This window comes from Peromyscus eremicus, chromosome X, assembly GCF_949786415.1.
Source record: "Peromyscus eremicus chromosome X, PerEre_H2_v1, whole genome shotgun sequence".
NCBI classification, from domain to species: Eukaryota; Metazoa; Chordata; class Mammalia; order Rodentia; family Cricetidae; genus Peromyscus; species Peromyscus eremicus.
The window spans coordinates 31,357,538-31,377,726 of NC_081439.1; the positions used below are offsets into that span (position 1 = coordinate 31,357,538).

Genomic DNA, 20,189 nt, shown 5'->3' on the forward strand with positions numbered 1-20,189 from the left:
AATTATTATTATAATTATTAAAGTTATTTTTTTGAGACTGGATCTCCTTGTGCTGCCCAAGTTGGCCTCAATCCCAGGCTCAGAGAATTTAACTGCCTTGGCCTCCCAAGTAGTTGGTACTGAAGGCATGTGCCATCACATTGATATTAATTTAAATTTGTTATGAGTAACTAATGTGCATAAATCTATATTTTAAAAATATTTTTATTTTTATGTTATATGTGTGGGTGCCTGCATGTATGTATGTATACCATTTGTGTGTCTGCTGCTCAAAAAGGACAGAAGAGAGTATTGGGTCCCCTAAAACTGGAATTACATGTTATTTTGAGCTGTCATCTGGGTGTTGGGAATGGAACCCAGGTTCTCTGAAAGAGCAGCAACTGGTCCAAACCACTGAGCCATTTCTCCAGCCCCACCTAGATTTTTAAGGAAACAAGTTTAATTAATTAATTAATTAATTAATTAGAAACAAGATCTCTGTATCTCTGACTGGTCTGGAACTCACAGAGATCCTCCTGCCTCAGCCTCCCACATACTGTGGTTAAAGGTATGTACCACCACACCTAGCTAAGAAGCAAGTTTAAAATAATACCATGGGGCTGGAGAGGTAGCTCAGTGCTTAAGAGCACTGGCTGGTCTTCCAGAGGTTCTGAGTTCAGTTCCCAGCAGATGGCTCACAACCATCTGTAATGAGATTTGGTGCCCTCTTCTGGCCTGCAGGCAAACATACAAGCAGAACACTGTATACATAATAAATAAATCAGCCCGGCGGCGGCGGCGGCGGCGGCGGCGGCGGCGGCGGCGGCGGCGGCGGCGGCGGCGGCGGCGGCGGCGGCGGCGGCGGCGGCGGCGGCGGCGGCGGCGGCGGCGGTGGTGGTGGCACACGCCTTTAATCCCAGCACTCGGGAGGCAGAGGCAGGCGGATCTCTGTGAGTTCGAGGCCAGCCTGGGCTACCAAGTGAGTCCCAGGAAAGGCGCAAAGCTACACAGAGAAACCCTGTCTCGAAAAACCAAAAATAAATAAATAAATAAATAAATCTTTTATAAAATAAATTAAAATAAAATAATACCATTTTTTTACTTGTAGAGTGCTAATATCAACAGTTATTCTTTGAAACAATTTTCAGACAAAAGTGAGAAAAGAATATATTTGTTTAAAATGTTGAAAAATGAGATTTTTAGCTTTTAAAGGACTAAGCACTAGATATGATGAATACATTTAAAAATATTAATGTTAACATATCCTTAAAGCACAGCACTTGTGTGATTAACATGATAACATCTCAGGCAATACACCATATAGTCAGAAGAGACTTGAGGCTCAGAAGAGAGTGAATTGCCGTTTGTGGAGTGAATCCTAGCAGCAATGGCTACATCGGGATTTTAGACAGACCCCCAATGACGGACAGAGGGGAGTCATGCAACTGATTGTGCCAAAAGGAAGAAATTGAAAATGGAGCCAAAGAAGATTTTAAAACGAGGTTTGTGTCAACATGCATAAAATCCCTTGCTTTGAAGGAGCTGCAATCGGATCTGAGAACAGGAAGAAGAATCTTTATTGTAATATTAAATGAAGCATTCAGTGTTTTCTTCCCCCTGACTTCATTTCTAGGTCTGAGCAGCCACAGGGCAGACTATAAATGCTACTGAGTGAGTCAGCACCGACCCACATGCTCTGTGTGCCCCACATAGCTCTGCTGTAGAACACTATGTGGCACTGAACTCAGTCTCAGTGGCATTTATTTATTTATTTATTTATTTATTTATTTATTTATTTATTTATTTATTTATTTATTTATTTATTTGGGTTTTTCGAGACAGGGTTTCTCTGTAGCTTTGGAACCTGTCCTGGACTAGCTCTGTAGACCAGGCTGGCCTTGAACTCACAGAGATCCACCTGCCTCCGCCTCCCAAGTGCTGGGATTACAGGCATACGCCACACTGCCCGGCGGCGGCGGCGGTGGCGGCGGCGGCGGCGGCGGCGGCGGCATATATTGATTTGTTTGTTTATTTACTCATTCATTCATTCATTCATTCATTTATGCATTCAGAATGATGACTGAATCCAGGATATTGCACATACTAGGCCAGTACTGTACCACTGAGCTATAATACTCAGCTCCATATCTATGTATGGAATACACCTTGCCAGGTTGGGATGAACCAAAGTAATACACGGAAGAGATAAATAGTACTGTACAAATTCTGTGGCTCATTCTCATTCAGTGATGGAAGTTAAGGCATAAAAGGCAATGTGATAAAAGTTTAGTTTAAGCTGGATGGTGGTGGGGCAGGCCTTTAACCCCAGCACTAAGGAGGCAGAGGCAGGCAGATCTCTTTGAGTTCAAGGCCAGCCTGGTCTAAAGAGTGAGTTCCAGGACAGAGGAGGCTACAGAAAGAAACCCTGTCTCGGAAAAAAAAAAAAGTTTAGTTTAATGAGAGGACCCCTGGGCTGGGAACATAGATTGCTAGGGTTTAGTTCTTGATCTTTACTTAACTAAAAAGCTCACACTTTTAGGTCTGTAGTCCCACTATAAAAGAGTGTTGGCAAGAAAGAGCTCAATTTCTTGGGGAACTAGCATTCAATACATGATGAATGTTCTTCATTGGCATGCTGAACCCTAGAGGTGGCTGAGGGGGTGAACACTGAGCTTTATCTATGTTGGGGATAGCACTAGAGTTGTGCCTTGAAGGTTTGCATATGGAGTTTTACCACTGGATATGAGAGACTACACCAGGTGAAAAGGCAGGGCGCTGCCATCCTGCAAAATGGTGCCTCCCAGCCAATCACATAGCAGTCAACTCCTGAGACTGTGCTTGCCCACTGAATTGTAGAAAGGCATGTTAAGATAAGCAGAACCTCCAGGGGCTTTAGAAAATTCCTTAGCTCTGCTATAGGGAAAAGATAACTGAAATGGGAGTTACTTTATAAGCCTCCAGGAATTCAACATTTGGACCACAGCAAAGGAAACCAGCAGTCTAACATCAGTCTCTGCTTAATAATAATATCAGCTAATCTTTCTATGATTTCTATGTTCTGCGCACTGTTCTGAGAGCTCTCTATCCATTTACTTACTTAGTCCTAGAAACAGCCAGGTGAAGAAGTACTATCATCTTTTCTTTCCAGATGGAGAGACCTAGGCTTAGAAAGATGAGGTCACTTGCCAAAATCAGGGAAAGAAGCAAGATGTTGGACCCCAGATGGCCAATAAAAGGTGTTGATCCTAACCACAATGTCGTGTTTCTTTTTCTAGAGACTAAGTGTTTAGTTTCATCTTTAAGCAAAACTGAATCAAATGCTGTACTCAGACGAAAAGCCAGCAAGCTCTGTTTTAGACTACCACACTCTACTTATTTGCTTTGGTTACATTTTTATTGCATCATTACTTAGGCATATGTGTTTAGGTAATTTAGTTTTCTCATTGCTGTTTATTTATTTTGGCATATTTTGGCATATTGCTCAGGGGATACAGGCCTCCACGGCTGGTAAAGCATGGCTGCTGGGGCTGGGGGTGGGGCAGTTTGCTGCTCCATTGCTTGCATCTCAAAAGATCAGGAAGCAGAGATTGTTCCAACCGGAACTGACAACACCCTGTAGGGCTATAACCTATAAGGCACACCCTGCCAGCAACCCACTTCCTCCAGCTAGACACTACCTCCTTAAGGTTCCACAACCTCCCCAAACAGTTGGAAACCAAGTGTTCAAACACAGGAACTTGTGGAGAAACATTTCACATGTATGTCATGATAGTAATGTAGCCCAACAAGCAAACCTCTGCCCTCTGTGTACCATTCTTTGCTTCAAGTAAGAAGAAAGGTGGAAGCTAAGTGACTTGGAGGTCATTTCCTGTGGAGAAAGATGTGCTCAGTAGAGTCACAAGTAAAGATTCTCTTCAGAAAGGTTGCTTTACTTTCTCTCTGACTTGGTCCTCTACCTCAGAGCTGAGAGGTATGTATCTCAGCTATCCAGGCTTTCTCATGCTGTAAAAACCTTCTGGGGCAAATAGACATATTTTAGGAAATGTGAGTCCACAGGGCTGGGCAGTGGTTACAGGTTAATAGCATGATAGCATGTACTGACTACTTGCCCTTTTGTGGCAAGTATTTGATTTTTTTTTTTTTTGAGACAGGTTTTTTTTTTTTGTGTAGTTTTGGAGCCTGTCCTGGATCTCACTTTGTAGACCAGGCTGGCCTCGAACTCACAGAGATCCACCTGCCTCTGCCTCCTGAATGCTGGGATTAAAGGCATGCGCCACCACCGCCCGGCACTCGGGGAGGCAGAGGCAGGTGGATCTCTGTGAGTTCAAGGCCAGCCTGGACTACAGAGGGAGTTCCAGGAAAGGCACAAAGCTACACAGAGAAACCCTGTCTCGAAAAACCAAAAAAAAAAAAAAAAAAAAAAAGAGTCACAGATACTGAGGTCCCACCATGTACCAGGCCAAGTCCTCTGTGAAAGGACCAAGCAGACGCCATAACAGGCAACAGGCTGCTCAGTCTTCTCTCAGAGATCAGGCCTCAATTTCAGTTTCCTGAGACTGAGCAAGCAGTCTCTGGGAGGGCTGTGAACAAAAGACATAGTCCTTGCAGTAGCTCCCTTTCTGCATGTACTCTGACTGCTCAAGGTTCAGCCAGTTGTTTACTGTCTGGGACCCCTCACCAACTTAGAGCTACGTGCATGGGTCAATGTGAATATGTGAGGCCAGCCAGCCTCCATGGCAGCTCAAGGACAGAGCCTGGACCACTGAGCCAGCCCCCACAGTCAGTACATGCTAGGCCAGCCAGCCCCCATGGCAACTCAAGGACAAAGCCTGGGACTTGTGCTGGACTGCCCCCAAAATGGTAATAGTAAACCTCAACCAGTAAATTCAAAGGTTACATACCCTCACCCAATTAAAAGAGAACAGAGATAAAAATAAACCATACCGAGTTGCACCCGTGCCAAACTCCCCCAACCCCCCTGAAGGGCTTGTGGTTTTTGCCTTTAAATAGCTAGCCTCACAAAGAAAGAGCAACTCCTCCCTGCCTCACTGTATTGGGTGTAGGAATGAGTTTCCTGTCTAGATTTGTATCTACAGAATAAACTTTACTGTTGCATTCTGGACATCCAAGGTCTTTGGTGGTCTCTTTGGGGCTGTGATCTGGGCATAACACTCTGAACACAGGGTGACGTGTACAGAGTCCTGAAGGAGTATGTCACCTTAGTAACACTGATGTCCTCTTCAACATACCTACCATTTATCAAATATGTGTCATGTATCAGATATTGCCCTCAGTGCCTGCTGTATATTTATTAAATTAATTAATTTTTTTAAAATGTCTTTTTCAAGACAGGGTTTCTCCGTGTAGCCCTGGCTGTTTTGGAACTCACTCTGTAGGCCAGGGTGGCCTTGAGTTCAGAGATTCTCCGGCCTCTGCCTCCTGAGTGTGCATAATTTAATTCTTTTTCTTTTTTCTTTTCCTTTTTTTTTTTTTTTTTTTTGGTTTTTTGAGACAAGATTTCTCTGTGTACCTCTGGCTGTCCTGGGACTCACTCTGTAAACCAGGCTGGCGTTGAACTCAGAGAGATCTGCCTGCCTCTGCCTCCCGAGTGCAGAGATTAAAGGCATGGGCCACCACCACCTGGCATAATTTAATTTTTTTTTATAATTTTATTTTATGTGCATTGGTGTGAAGGTGTCAGATCTCCTGGAACTGAAGTAACAGACAGTTGTGAGCTGCCATGTGGGTGCTGGGACTTGAACCCGGGGCCTCTGGAAGAGTAGCCAGTGTTCTTAACCACTGAGCTATCTCTACAGCCCATAATTTAATTCTTTTTTTTTTTTTGTTTTTTTTTTTTTGTTTTTCGAGACAGGATTTTTCTGTGTAGCTTTGGAGCCTGTCCTGGAACTCACACTGTAGCCCAGGCTGGCCTCAAACTCACAGAGAACCACCTGCCTCTGCCTCCCGAGTGCTGGGATTAAAGGCGTGGGCTACCACTGCCTGGCCATAATTTAATTCTTATATCAATCTTATGACTTCTAACAAACTACTATTGTTAACTGATGAACCTCTCCCTGTTACTCAACTAGTAAGGTTAGAATTTCACCCTAGACATGGGGCTGAGCCCCAGAGAAGAGCTAGATGGGACATTCTTCCAAACCTACACACCCTGATAGGGAGCAGGTGCCCACTGGTGCCAGGGAGGGAGACTTTCACACACAGGGGAGGGAGGGGGCTGTTTAGAACAACTGAGGCCAAACAATCAGAAGTAGAACAGTAAGGAGGTACACACCCCTCTCCTGCAGCCTGCTGCCTAGCTTTGTGTCCTGGCTCTTACCACTTTACAGGTATATGACCTATCTGTGCCCCCTCTTAACCCATTTGCAAAATGAGGATAATAAGAAGATTAAGTAATTGAACTTCTCTTTTCTTGGTGCTAGGAATTAAACCCAGGGACTCAATGCATGCAGAATTTGTGCTTTACCACTGAGCTTTTAAATACTCAGCCCCTGTAATTTAGCATTTGAACTCGTGTTACATAAAAGTGTTAGAGGGACTACCCTACGGTCCTCGTGCTGTTGTTGGTCAGCCTCTCACTTGAGCTCTGTCCCCTTAGTCCTTTGCTCTTCTTAAAATCTGCTTCAGGTGGTAAAGTTCACTTATTAAAAGTTTCTACATGCCGGGCGGTGGTGGCGCACGCCTTTAATCCCAGCACTCGGGAGGCAGAGCCAGGCGGATCTCTGTGAGTTCGAGGCCAGCCTGGACTACCAAGTGAGTTCCAGGAAAGGCGCAAAGCTACACAGAGAAACCCTGTCTCGAAAAACCAAAAAAAAAAAAAAAAAAAAAAAAAAGTTTCTACATGGTGGAGTGATGCTGAGGTTTGAATATGTTTTTTTTTCTCTGCCCAAACTCATGTTGAGGCCCATTATGTAACAGTGTTGAGTGATCAGGGCCCTTGAAAGGAAAATTAGCCTATGGGAGCTTGATCTCCTGACCGGTTAATGTGCTTTACAATGTTGTATAACTGTCACATCTATTTAGGTTTGGGGTTATTTGTTTGTTTTTTGAGACAGGGTTTCTCTGTGTAACCCTGGCTGCTCTGGAACTCACTCTGTAGACCAGGCTGGCATCAAACTCCGAGCTCCACCTGTCTCTTCCTCCTGAGTGCTGGGATTAAAGGCATGCACCACCATGCCCAGCTCTATTTAGGTTTTGTAAACAACAACAACAAAAAAATATTTTAAGACAAGGTCTGATTATGTAGCCCTGTCTAGCTTGGAACTTGCTAAAAAGACCAGGTTGGCCTTGAACTCAAAGAAGTCTGGCTATTTTTACCTCCAGAGTGCTGAGATTAAAGGTTTGTGCACAGGGTTTATACAGGTTCCAGCACTGAGAGGGGAAATGGACACATGCCTCCATCCCTAACCTAGAGGCTGTCTCCAACTGATAACTACTTGCAAAGGAAAACTTAGTTTTCTCCAATGGAGTCTCACTGGGTCTACAAACCACTCTTAAAGGCAAGCCCCACACCCAGGAGTAGATGATCAACATAAAATGAACTCAATGGCATTTTTGAGGGCTTTTGTGTGTCTGAGTCTTTGTGCTTTTTTTTTTTTGGCTTTTTTTTCCTGCTCATTTGTTCATTTTGTCTTATTCAGGTTTGTTTTTATTTTATCTTAATTTACTATTATTATTTTAGATGCCTGTTATTCTTTTTTTTTTTTTTTTTTTTTGGTTTTTTAAGACAGGGTTTCTCTGTGTAGTTTTGCGCCTTTCCTGGAACTCAATCTGTAGCCCAGGCTGGCCTTGAACTCACAGAGATCCGCCTGGCTCTGCCTCCTGAGTGCTGGGATTAAAGGAGTGCACCACCACCGCCTGGCCTTTTTTTGTTTTTTGAGACAGGGTTTCTCTGTGTAGTTTTGGTGACTGCCCTGGATCTCACTCACAGAAAAACGCCTGGCTCTGCCTCCTGAGTGCTGGGATTAAAGGCGTGTGCCACCTCTGCCCCTGTTGTTCATTTTTCTAATGAGAGAGCAAGAAAGGATATGGATTTGGGTGGGTGGGGAGGTGGGGAGGATGAGGCTCTGGGAGGAGTTGGGGGAAGGGAAACCATAATCAGAATATATCGTATGAAAAAATCTATTTCAATTTTAAAAAAGGCTTGCACCATTATGCCCAGCTCTTTTAAGGTTTTAAATTTGTTTATTATTATTTATTATTTGTATTAAGTGTGTGTATGGTGTGTGTATATGTGTGTATTTATTTTTATTGTGTGTGTATGTATGGTGTGTTCAAAGAACCTGGGCTTGTACCCATGCCACTGCATGGGTGTGGGAGTCAGGGAACAACTTCCGAGAGTCAGTTTTCTCCTTCTACCATTTGGGTCCTGGGTTGTCAGGCATCCTTACCCTTTCCTTAATGAGCTGTTTCGCTGGCCCCATTTAGTTTCAAGACATCACCCCAAAATGAAATCTGTGCCTACAACACAGTAAAGACTTTCCCACTTGACCCCCTTTTGCCTCTATGGTCTTATCTATTGTGGGCCTTTCACATAAATAAGGGATCTTTATCTGTGGCTTTTTGTTCATATCAGGACACCCCTCCCACACACACCACTTTACAACCAAATAGCAAATGTCTCATTGTATGAATATATCACATGTTTATCCATCTATGGATGTACATTTGAGTTATTTCCACCTTTGGGGCATTGTGAATAATCCTTCCATAAACATTCATTCTCATGAACATCTAGTTTCAATTATTTTGTGTACATATCCCGAGAGTGGAGTATTGGATCATATGATAATTATCTCATCATCCCTCCCCTCCTTTTTTAAGTGCTGGAGATAGAGCCCAAGACCTCAGGCAGGGTAAGCAAGCAATCTACCACTGAGCAACAGCACCAAGCCAAACTCTTTTCCACAGAGGATGCATGCATCTTGTTACATCCCCAACAGTAACACACAAGAGCTCCAGTTTCCCTGCATTCCCACACTCCTTACTGTGTATCTTTTCACATTTGTTTATTCTGGCTATCTGTGTGAATGTGAACAGGAGTGACATCTATTTTGACCTATACTGCTTTAGGATTTGGCAGTGAAATTCTTGGCTTTATATGAGACTCTCTTGGGGTTTGTTTCTTTATTTTTTAACAATTCCAATGCAAAGGCTATGCCTAAGACCAATTCCATGAAGTACTAGGGCTGGAGCCCAGGCAACAGCCATGTGTTTAAAGTCCCAAGGTGGTTCCTGTGTGCAGCTGAAATTGTGAATCACCGTGTCAAAGATCTAATCCTGTCTTTTAGTTCCACAGTTTTTAATCAGCATTTTAAATACTGTTGTGTTTAAATAGCTGGGCGAGTCCCATATTCATATGGAAAATGGTGAGGGAGTGATCCAGATTTTTAACAGCCATTCTAAGCCTAATAATGAATGCCAAATTTTAAAGAAAGGAAGTGATTTCACCTCAGCTGCACACAGGAGGCAGGGGCGTGTGTGTGTGTGTGTGTGTGTGTGTGTGTGTGTGTGTGTGTGTATGTGTGTGTGTGTGTGTGTGTGCAATGTCTCCAGGGGTACCATGCAAAATGGTGAAAAAGCAGAAATGTAAGCAGTAAAATGGAAAGTTACTGCCCTTGGTGGTCGGGCAGCTTCTCAGGGCTGACACTTACACCCATCCCTACCCTACCACCCTTCATAAGGCTGGTTTAGGACAACAGCAGGCTGAATGACTTTCCAGTGGCTCTTAGAGCTTTTGGATATTTTCAGTTAAGCACCTTAGCTTTTCCTCCACTGTGACTATCACCACCACCACCATCTTGGACTTCCTTCTTCCAAGCAGTTTCTGTTGCTAACTGTGTAAAGTGCAGCGCTTCCTTTGACTTTACAAAACCCTGCTGCTGATAGCCAACATGCTTAAAGGTTAATGAGCAATATGCCCATTTTGAAAGTGACTTTTGGGTAGAACTAAGCCTAACATTATATAGCATTTTGCTAAACAGGTTCCTTGTTCGAATCTTAGATGGTCTTTTAATAAAAACCCAGAGCCAGATATCAGGGTGAAAACTGAAAGATCAGAGAAGCAGAGCAGCCAGCCACTAATTCTTTTTTTTTTTTTTTTTTTTTTTTTTTTTTTTGGTTTTTCGAGACAGGGTTTCTCTGTGTAGCTTTGCGCCTTTCCTGGAACTCGCTTTGGAGACCAGGCTGGCCTTGAACTCACAGAGATCCACCTGGCTCTGCCTCCCGAGTGCTGGGATTAAAGGCGTGCGCCACCACCGCCCGGCCTAATTCTTACCTCTATGAAATCCTCAGCCTAAAGAGGGTGAGTTATTGTTTCCTCACACCTTATACACCTTTCTCTGCCCAGCCATATTACTTATTAAGATTGAAGGTGTGTGTGCTTCCCAAGCAAAGGCATCAGATCCCAAGTGCCACCACTGCCTGGCCCTGTTTCTCTCCTAAACTGATTCAATCTCATGTAGTCTAGTGTGGCCTTGAACTCACAGAGATCCAGATGGATCTCTACCTCCAGAGTGATAGGATTAAAGGTGTATGCCACCACTGCCTGACCTCTATGTCTAATCTAGTGGCTGGCTCTGTCCTCTGATCCTCAGGCAAGTTTATTAGGGTACACAATATATCACCACATAGGTTTCTTACTTTTCTTTCTTTTTTTTACTTTTAAGCTATAATGTCATCCTATTACTTACATTCTCACTACTCTCCAGCAACACACTCTCAGGAATACCTCTGGAGTTCAACAAGCTGTTTTCATCATGTATTTGGAAGAAGATACACCTTGGGGACCTTGGGACATCTGAGCCAGAGAGTGAGAGAGAGGTTGACTTAGGGGATTTGCATCAGGTGGTTTGGGGAGCATTTTCAGGGAGCCAGGGCTTTGACTATGGCTGAGTATCTTAGCAAATATCTCTAGAAGTGGGGCAAACAAGAGCCCAGTGGGGTTGGTAGAGAAGCAGTAGGCATCCCTATAGCAAGATTGGGGGATGTCTGGTCAGACTTGTGCTTTGCACGATGTCCATGTTTTGCCCATGTGGAGACATGATCATGAGGTAGCTTTGCTTGTTCCTTGTCCTGGCTTGTTGCAGACTGGTTTGCTAGATTTTAGTGTCTGGGGAATTGGTTCTCACAGCCCACATCTGTCCATGAACATATAATCAGTTCTGGGAAATTGAGTCCTCTTTTCCTTTTTCATTTCTCCATTTTGATCAAGAGCAGAGAGGGCAGCCTGATGGACATGAATAATTCATACTACCCACATTTTTGCCAATGGAAAAATTTGTCCACCAGGAAGTTGTTTCAAAGTGGAGGCTATGGTTAATGGGTTAGTTTCTCATTGCTGTGACATAATACTTAACATCAACAACTTAAGAGAGTAAACGGTTTCTTTTGGCTTATGCTCTCTATCATGGTTAGCTGACTCCATTGTTTTTGGGCCATCAGGCAGATGAACATCATGGCAGAAGGGCTTTAGGAGCAAAATTGCTTACTTCACTGTAGGCAGGGAGCAGAGAACAACAGAAGAAGCCAGGAACAAGATACCTCCAAAAAGCACACCCACAGTGACCTACTTCCTTCAGCTAGCTATGCCTCCTAAAATTTCTACTACCTTTGGTGACTCAGAATGTCACCACCTGAGGACCAGGTCTTCAATTTATGGGGGGAGGGGATTTCATATTTGGGTTAGTTACCAAGGTAACTGATAGTGGAAAGAGTTTATTGGGGGCTTACTGTTTCAGAGCATGAGTCTATGACCATCTTGGCAGGGAGAATGGCAGCAGGCAGGCAGGCATGGAACTGGAGAAGTGGTTTAGAGCTCATATCCTGATTCACAAGCATGAGACAGAGAGATCATTTGCAACCTCAAAGCCCACCCCCAGTGACTTGTATCCTCCAACAAGGCCACAGCTCCTAATTCTTCCCAAAGAGTTCCACTAACTGGGGACCAAGTATTCAAACATATAAGCCTTTGGAGTCCATCCTCATTCAAACCACCACAAAGGTCAAAGCATAACTTCAGAGAATTCTTGCATTTTTTGTTGCAAGATGAGTGCCAGATCTCTTTGATGTAACAGCTAACCAATTACATTTAACAGGTCAACTATAATATAGTCGCTAGCCACAGCCGACATGATTAGTTTTGAAACAGCTCTTGAAGTTGGGGGCCTTGATTGCAAAAACTCAGGCAATGAGAACTTGTTCCAAAATCCAAATAGGTAGTCATAGCACAGTTGGAGATGTTTATAGAGACCTTTGGTTTCTACCCATGTCCTATTTTTGTTTGTTTTTGGTTTTGTTTTGTTTGTCTTGTCTTTCCAAGACAGGGTATCTCTGTGTAACAGTCCTGGCTGTCCTGGATGGAACTCACTCTGTAGATCAAGCTGGACTCAAACTCAAATAGATCCTCCTGCCTCTGCCTCGAGAATGCTGGGATTAAAGGTGTGTGCCACCACTACCCACCTGACTCCCAAGTCTTATCTTTACTAGTCTTGCCAGGATTGTGTAGGTTTGGGAAGACCCTTGCAGTAAACTTCTACCACCACCCCAACAATGTTGATCCTATATCATGACCCATTTGTTGCTGATATTTTATTACCTCCTGAGGCTTATTTTTTTGCTTTTGTTTTTTGAGACAGGGTTTCTCTGTGCAGCTTTGGAGCCTTTCCTGGAACTCACTCTGTAGCCCAGGCTGGCCTTGTACTCAGAGATCTGCCTGCCTCTGCCTCCCAAGTGCTGGGATTAAAGGCGTGCACCACCGCTTATTTGTTAAACTACTCTTTTCTTCATGGCTCTCTTTTGCCATCAGTTAATGACAAAGCACCTTAAAGTTCTTCATCTCTGCTTATTTCACACTTGGCAAGGTGAAGTACAATTTCTGCGGGAGAATATGTTTCAGTTGAGAGCCCATGGCCACCTACACTGTCCTACACAATCTGCCGAGCAGGACCAGCTACATACTTTTCAGTCAACCTCAATACCTTCTGTTCAAAAATTTTTAAGAAATTCAAAAGGATGACAGCAGACAGTGAGGTAAGTGCAGACCTACCCCACTGCTGAGCAGGGAATGAATCGTATGTGTGAAGCTCTACTGCCCTTGCAACACACAGGAGGACCTGACTCCAGAAGAAAGGGGGAAAGAGGAGCTGCAGGCTGATATAGTGGGACCAAAGGAGAATAAGTCACAAAGAGAAGCAGAATAATAAGAGAGCAGAATAAGTCACAAAACTGAGGACCTGGTCTGCAGAGAAGGAAGCAACAAATAGGTGGCTATTGATAGGAATAAAATAGCACACTAAAAAGGGATATAGTTTAATAAGTGTTGAATAACTGTTATGTAGTCAGTGCTAGGTTCTTGCAGGATAGTGAAGGGCTCATTAAAACAAACAAACATTTAAAAAAAAAAACAAACCAAAACGAAACAAAGCACCACTAGAAATTGCCTAAGGGAAATCTAAGCTTAATATCTACGGGTTTTTGTTTTTGGTGTGGGTGTGTGTGTGCTGCTGAGACAAAGAATTCACTAATCTCAAGTGTAAGAACCATTGCAGCATTTCCGAAGCTTCAGGAGAGGAACCCCCCACAATGATGGAGTCATTTGCCCAGAGCTTTTGCTCCGGCAATAACGGATGGCTTTAGTTCACAGACACTTCAGTTTTCTTTTGTCCCATTTTGTTGAATACTACTAACGGTCGAAAATGAGGCCAAGGCTGTAGGCTCATTGATGAGAACAGAAGCACCATGGAGGGGGACGTCCTGTGCAGGAGGCTCTCAAATCTGCAACTTCTCAGCTCAGCCTTAGTCCTTGATTCTTTTGTTTTCCAATTTTGCATGGAAATGTATGTCACTTGAATATCTGTGAGCATTCTGTTCTGTTCTCAAATACTACCCCTTACCAATAGAAATGTTATTAATAATCCCAACGGGTTTCGCGTGCATTTTAAGAAAAAGGCAGGCTGTACTTTCAGACTACAGAGGTAGATCCTAGCATTTTTTAATTTTTTTTCACATCGTCAGGAAGTAACTGGGGCCTTGGTTGGGGAGGAGGGGTAGGCATATAGGGAAGTGTATAGGGAGGCCCCCCGGAAGTCGCGCTGAGCCGTTTAAACCTGAGATGACCTCCTAACGGATGGTGAATGGCGGGAGAGCCTGGCCAGAGCCTTAGTGCAGGGCGCGGCCATTGGTGACGCACGCCAGGGAGCCAGCGCCCCCGTTTCCACCATTCGAGAGGCCTCACACCCAGCGCTCCAAGTTCGGGGCTGGAGGCGTCGCTGCTTCCTCCTCTAAGGAGGCGGGTCGGCCCCGCCCCTGCGCCCCGGGTCGCTCCCCGCGGCCCCGCCCACCTCCTACTCTTAGCCTCCCCCGGCGCAGCGCGCTCCCCGCCGGCCCGCAGCTTGACACGCCGCGCGGTCCCTCAGTCTCCCGCGGTCGCCTCCCCAGGCATGGCAGAGGGCCTCGCCACACTATGGCAGCAGCGAGGCACAGCACGCTCGACTTCACGCTCGGCGCCAAAGGTGAGTGCGCCGCTCGCCACCTGCACGGGCGGTGGCGGTGGCGGTGGCGGCCGCGCGACCGTTCCCCTCCGCTCCTGCGGGGCTGAGGCCAGGGCCAGGCTCCGGGGCGCGCGCGGCGGGTTGAACAATGCGGGCAGGCGGGCGGCCGCGCGGCGCCGGCGTCTCCCCGGCTGCGGCGCTGAGCACGCTGCGGGCCCTCGTGCATCGGCGGAGGCCGCGCCGCGCCGCGCCCCGACCGTCCCCGCCGGTGCTCGGTCCTCGCCGAGCTCGCTCGTGGCCGCACTGCGGGGCCTGGGGGAGCCGCGTCGTTGTGTGCCAGTCGCAGCGCCCTTCCGGGCCTGGATGGACCGTGGGTCCACGCGGGCTCGCTGCCCTCCACGCCCCGCTCGGGGGAAAATCCCTTTCAGGCAGTGGGGCGCGGCGATCCCCAGTGGGGGCGGGTGCCGGAGCGCTGTAGCCCGTTCGAGGCATGACCCGCGAGGCAGGCGAGGCAGGCCTGGGCGAGGGGTGTGCGAGGCGCGGGACTGCTGCCCACGCCACCTTTTCCTGTGTTGGCAGGCTGCCGAATTTCCCTCTTGGGGGTGCGAAGGGGGGTTTCCCCTTAAGGGCAGCTAAGGCTGGAGAAGGACCAGGGCCACTTAGCACTTGCAAGATTCTTAGTCCACTGTGTACGAGACAGATCCTCAGAAAAGGGACCCGGCGGACAGAGAAAGGAAACGATTATTATTATTGGGGGTGGGGAAGGATGAGATTTGGGCGCGGGAATTATAGCCACCACCATCACCTCTAATCCAGGAGGCTCAGAAAACCGAGCTTGGTTTCACCAGAAAAGGTTGGGAGAATCTATTGCGTACTGGAGTTTGGAGGGTAAGGATGCATTGCAGGCTTCTTTTCTTTGAGAGAATCAAGCATGGGCGCAGGGGGCGGGAATGATCGGGCCTTTAAAGGACTGCTGCAGACTTGCACTTCCCAGATCATTCCATATGTAGTGTGTTGCTCAAACCTTGCATTTCCTCTGGTTTCTCGATTAATGGAACACCTTTTCTGTTAGGATTTTTAACATCGACTTTATTGCTTTCTGAACTTCTGAGCGCTCTCTTGGTACTTTTTCCTCCAGTCCTAAAATATCGCACAAGATCAATAATTTAAAGACAAAAGATAAAATCTGGGGATTTGGCGCAAAATCTGCCTTTTCTAATTGGTTTTGTTCGGTAGGTGGCAATTTGGGTTTATCTCTTAACGTTTTTTGAGCCTCATCATCTCTGTCCCTGAGGGGAGGACGAGGAGAGGAAGGGATAGCGCACATCACATAGGGATTTTACTGTGTACCTGTGAACTACAGGGTTGTTAGTTAAGTTATTGTGCTTGGGTGGTCAGAATTGAGCTAAAAAAAAAAAAAAAGGAGCATCGTTCACTTCCCGCTTTTCTTAGGCGAGGATGGAGGGAAGAAAGACAGCTGGGAGAGAATCCATAGATAAGATGGTGCTTGGGTGGTAGAGCTGGAGGAGATTGTAAGATCACAAAGGCTTTACTGAGTGTTACCTTGGCAGCTTTCAAGGCTGACTGGTTAATGGGAGTTCTAGCACTGTGAGTTGAGTGGTGAGGAATGTGAAGAAACTGGTGAGCAGACCAAAGGCCTCCCAGTTGGGAAGGGGTGAATTTGGGGGATGTATTCCTCATGTAATCACCATGGGAACACTTCTATTAATCCTTCATGGGCTTTCTAGTAGGCGTGAGGGATAGTGAGCTCAGCGTGGGGTCAGAAAAATTCTAGCACTTCCACGGAAGATTAAATCTTCTTCCGCTTAGTTTAAACATTGAGAATAAAGGGTGAGTGCACATGTAAAGCTCAGTGAAAGGTGCTTAAGAGGGAAACATCAAGCATTAGCCCTTAATGTTTTAACTCACACTTTGTTCCTTATTAGAGTTAAGGAAACTGAAGCCAGGCACTATTGGCAGACTTTTAATCTCAGTGCCCAGGTGGGTCTTAAGATATCTAAATCCGTTCCAGCTTGATTAGATCCTTTCTCAAAACAACAACAGATAAACAAGAAAGATGAAGGATTGGGCACATGGTGGCTCATACCTGTAATGAGGGAGAATTCCCTTGAGTTCAAGGCCAACCTGGGCTATGGAGTCTGTCTCAGAAGCTTAATGATACCAAAGAAAGCTTTGATAAAATGACAAAGAACCTTTTAGAAAAAAGCCCACTATATTCAGGTATATGTTTATATGTATGTATGATCTGGAGTTCTTAAAGTGTTCTATCACTAAATGAAGCCCAAGGGATGTCCTTGCTCTCCACATTCACATTTGGAAAATGGTGTGATTTGACTATATCATAAGGATTTTTAAATACCTTTCCTTTTCAATAAAGGGGTGCTTGGTGAGAGATCCATGTGTGAGGTCTCTAAAAACATTTAATTGTTGATAATGAGTCAAAGGCATTACTCTTGGCATGTAAGTATTGGATGTGACTCAAGGGTGAGTCAAATGAGTGAGTCAAATGGTTGTGGAGCATGGGTGCATGTCCCCCCCCCCCATTTGTCAGTAATCCTTCCTAATGGAGCAGTTCCATGATGTGATTTTAGTGGAATTAAACTTGAACGACTTAGCAGTGTTATTGTTTCAGTTCCATTCTAACGTAGTTACCAATGCAAGCTAACTGCAACCCAGCCACTTAGGTCTGGTGATAGTATTTAGTGTACTGGCTGATGGAGTAACCAGAAAATTGTTTTTGCTAAAACAAACACTCATTTATTTATTTAAGATTTATTTTATGTGCATTGGTGTCTTGCCTGTACGTGTGTCTGAGTGAGGGTGTCAAGTCTCCTGGAACTGGGCTTACAGACAGTTGTGAGCTCACATGTGGGTGCTGGGAATTGAACCTGGGTCCTCTGGAAGAGGAGCTAGTGCTCTTAACTGCTGGACCATCTCTCCAGCCCAACAAAGCTCATCTTTGGTCATCCTGTAAGTAAAGTGTTGGACTCTGAGGACTGTTGATTCCAGGAAACATTATGAGATTCTTCTTCTCAGCTCAAAGCTAAAAAGAATAAATTGGTCCCATGGTATGGTTGGGCATCTTGGGATTGGTGGAGGACACACTCTTTTGTTCTGGTCCCAGCCCCTAATCAGTATGTAGAGCTCAGTGAGGCATTATATCCTCTCCTTGCTTGTTGGAACAGTGTCTGGCTAGCCACTCAGCTCTGAAAACTTCTGTTAATTCTGTTTTTTTGTCTTCTCTTGGGCTGGGTATATCTGGAAGGCCGATATCTAAAGGGATCTATGTCACAGCCATAGGTCTGGTACATTGTCGATGGTGGATAAATGCTAGTCGTGTGATAAATGCTCATATGTGAGCCAGGCATACCTTCCCTCTATAGAATATGAGGCTGGGTTGTGATTTTGAAAATACACCTGATGCCATTCATTTTGTCTTTGGGACCATTGATTGTGTTTTCTGTATGGAAGGAAGCAGAGTGACTTGTGTCACTCGGACTTGCACATTACTTTTGTAATAGAAATCTTGATTAATATGAGTAGAAGACTAAAATAGTCTTAGCTGAAAAGGTGGTAGGGGTCCTTTGCCTGGATTATCACTTCTTAGTGTGGTGCTAGGAATGGAACCTAGGGTCTTATGCAAGCTAGACACAGGGCATTATGCATATGAAGCAACCTTGTGCCACTGAGTCACATCCCCTCCGTATGATAAATGTTTAAGGTGCATGAATTGACAGTTACTTACATTGAAATTTTCATAACACTCCTCCCCAAAGTAAACCGTGCTTCTTCTCTCCACCCACCTTCTCTTTTTTTGGTTTTTGGAGACAGGATTTCCCTGTGTAGCCCTGGTTGTCTTGGAACTTGCTGTGTAGACCAGACTGGCCTCAAGTCTACAGAGATCTCCCTGCTTCTGCCTCCTGAGTGCTGGGATTAAAGATGTGACTACCAACCTGGCCTAACAGGAGCAACAGGACTGGTAAAAATGTAGAATTTTAGACTACTGCAGAACAAAATCACTATTTTTAGCTGGAATATATGACATAAAAAATACGATTTTGGGCTGGGTGGTCGTAGCACACGCCTTTAATCCCAGCACTTGGGAGACAGAGGCAAGCAGATCTCTATGAGTTCCGAGCCCAGCCTGGTCTACAGAGGGAGTTCCAGGACAGCCAAGGCTACACAGAGAAACCCAGTCTCAGAAAACCAAAAAAGATTTCATTGGTGATAATGGGTAGGAATGAGTAGTTGATATAAATGGGAAAAAATGCTCATTTTCAACTAGTGAAAAAATATGGCTATATATTTTGCCCCCATTCAAATCCAGAGGCCCCTTGGGTTGGATTTACAGGTCCCTTGGGATTCCCTGGATGCCAAGAATAGAATGTAGGTTGGAATGAGAGCACTGCAATTGCCCACACCTTTATTTTACTTGGAGTAAGTTTTATCAGGACCAGGTTCTGCTTTAAAGTATGCTTTTGAAGCATGCTTATTATTTGCTTGTGAATCTTTAGCAGGTCTAGTCCACATTTTAAATATTAATAAATTAGGTCCATTGAGGTCCAGATTTTTTTTTGGGGGGTGGGGCTTGTGTGCAGGCTGGCCTTAACTCTAAGATCCTCTTGCACACTGAACGATGGGATGACTAGGATGCTTCACATATATATCCTCCTTGAGATTTTCAACCTTTATGTGATATAGCCTATTGGATTGCAAGGTATTTGCTGCTTTCCTAAATGCAAAACCCCTTAATTTAAGATAGTGACTCTCAGTTGGGGTGTTTTATCATGCCCCACACTATGAGAGAAATTTGGCAGTTCTGGAGAAATAGGGCTGGAGACTTAGATCAGTTTACCTAGTCTGCGGGGGCCATCCCACCCCCACTTTCCCTCAGGGTACTCTTGAGCAGGAGCAGCAGGAACTATTAGATGGGCGGTGGTGGCGCACACCCTTAATCCCAGCACTTGGGAGGCAGAGGCAGGCGGATCTCTGTGAGTTCAAGTCCAGCCTAGACTACAGAGTGAGTTCCAGGAAAGGCACAAAGCTACACAGAGAAACCCTGTCTCAAAAAAAAAAAAAAAAAAAAAAAAAAAACAGGGCTGGAGAGATGGCTCAGAGGTTAAGAGCACTGGCTGCTCTTCCAGAGGTCCTGAGTTCAATTCCCAGCAACCACATGGTGGCTCACAACCATCTGTAATGCAATCTGGTGCCCTCTTCTGGCCTGCAGGGATATATGCAGGCAGAATACTGTATACATAATAAATAAATCTTAAAAACAAAAAACAAAACAGGCCAGGCGGTGGTGGCGCACACCTTTAATCCCAGCACTCGGGAGGCAGAGCCAGGCAGAGCCAAGCGGATCTCTGTGAGTTCGAGGCCAGCCAGGTCTCCAAAGCCAGTTCCAGGAAAGGCACAAAGCTACACAGGGAAACCCTGTCTTGAAAAACCAAGAAAACAACACCACGACCACCAACAAAACAAAACAAAAAAGTAGATAAGAATATAGCTAGAGAGATCCAGAAAACAGGATAGCCTCGGGAGGGCCTGGATCCTTATCCATTGGGCCCTGACTATAGCTGCCAAAGGACTTTTAAAGGAATGCCCAAGGGTGGAGCAAAAGACCTCCTCCCCAGCACAGCCAAGTGCAGACCATCTCAGACACCTGGTGACCATGCACATGGT

At 45.3% G+C, this 20,189-nt stretch overlaps 1 protein-coding gene across 1 annotated transcript in view; it reads left to right on the forward strand.

Moving 5' to 3' along the window:
• The first annotated feature begins 14,344 nt into the window (after positions 1-14,344).
• The window catches only part of Sms (spermine synthase), a 50,638-nt gene continuing 44,793 nt past the window's right edge, over positions 14,345-20,189 (forward strand). Inside the window, exon 1 of the mRNA XM_059251218.1 lies at positions 14,345-14,507. Within this exon, the coding sequence (XP_059107201.1) occupies positions 14,459-14,507 (49 nt within the window). The 5' untranslated portion in view covers positions 14,345-14,458. The remainder of the gene's footprint in view (positions 14,508-20,189) is intronic.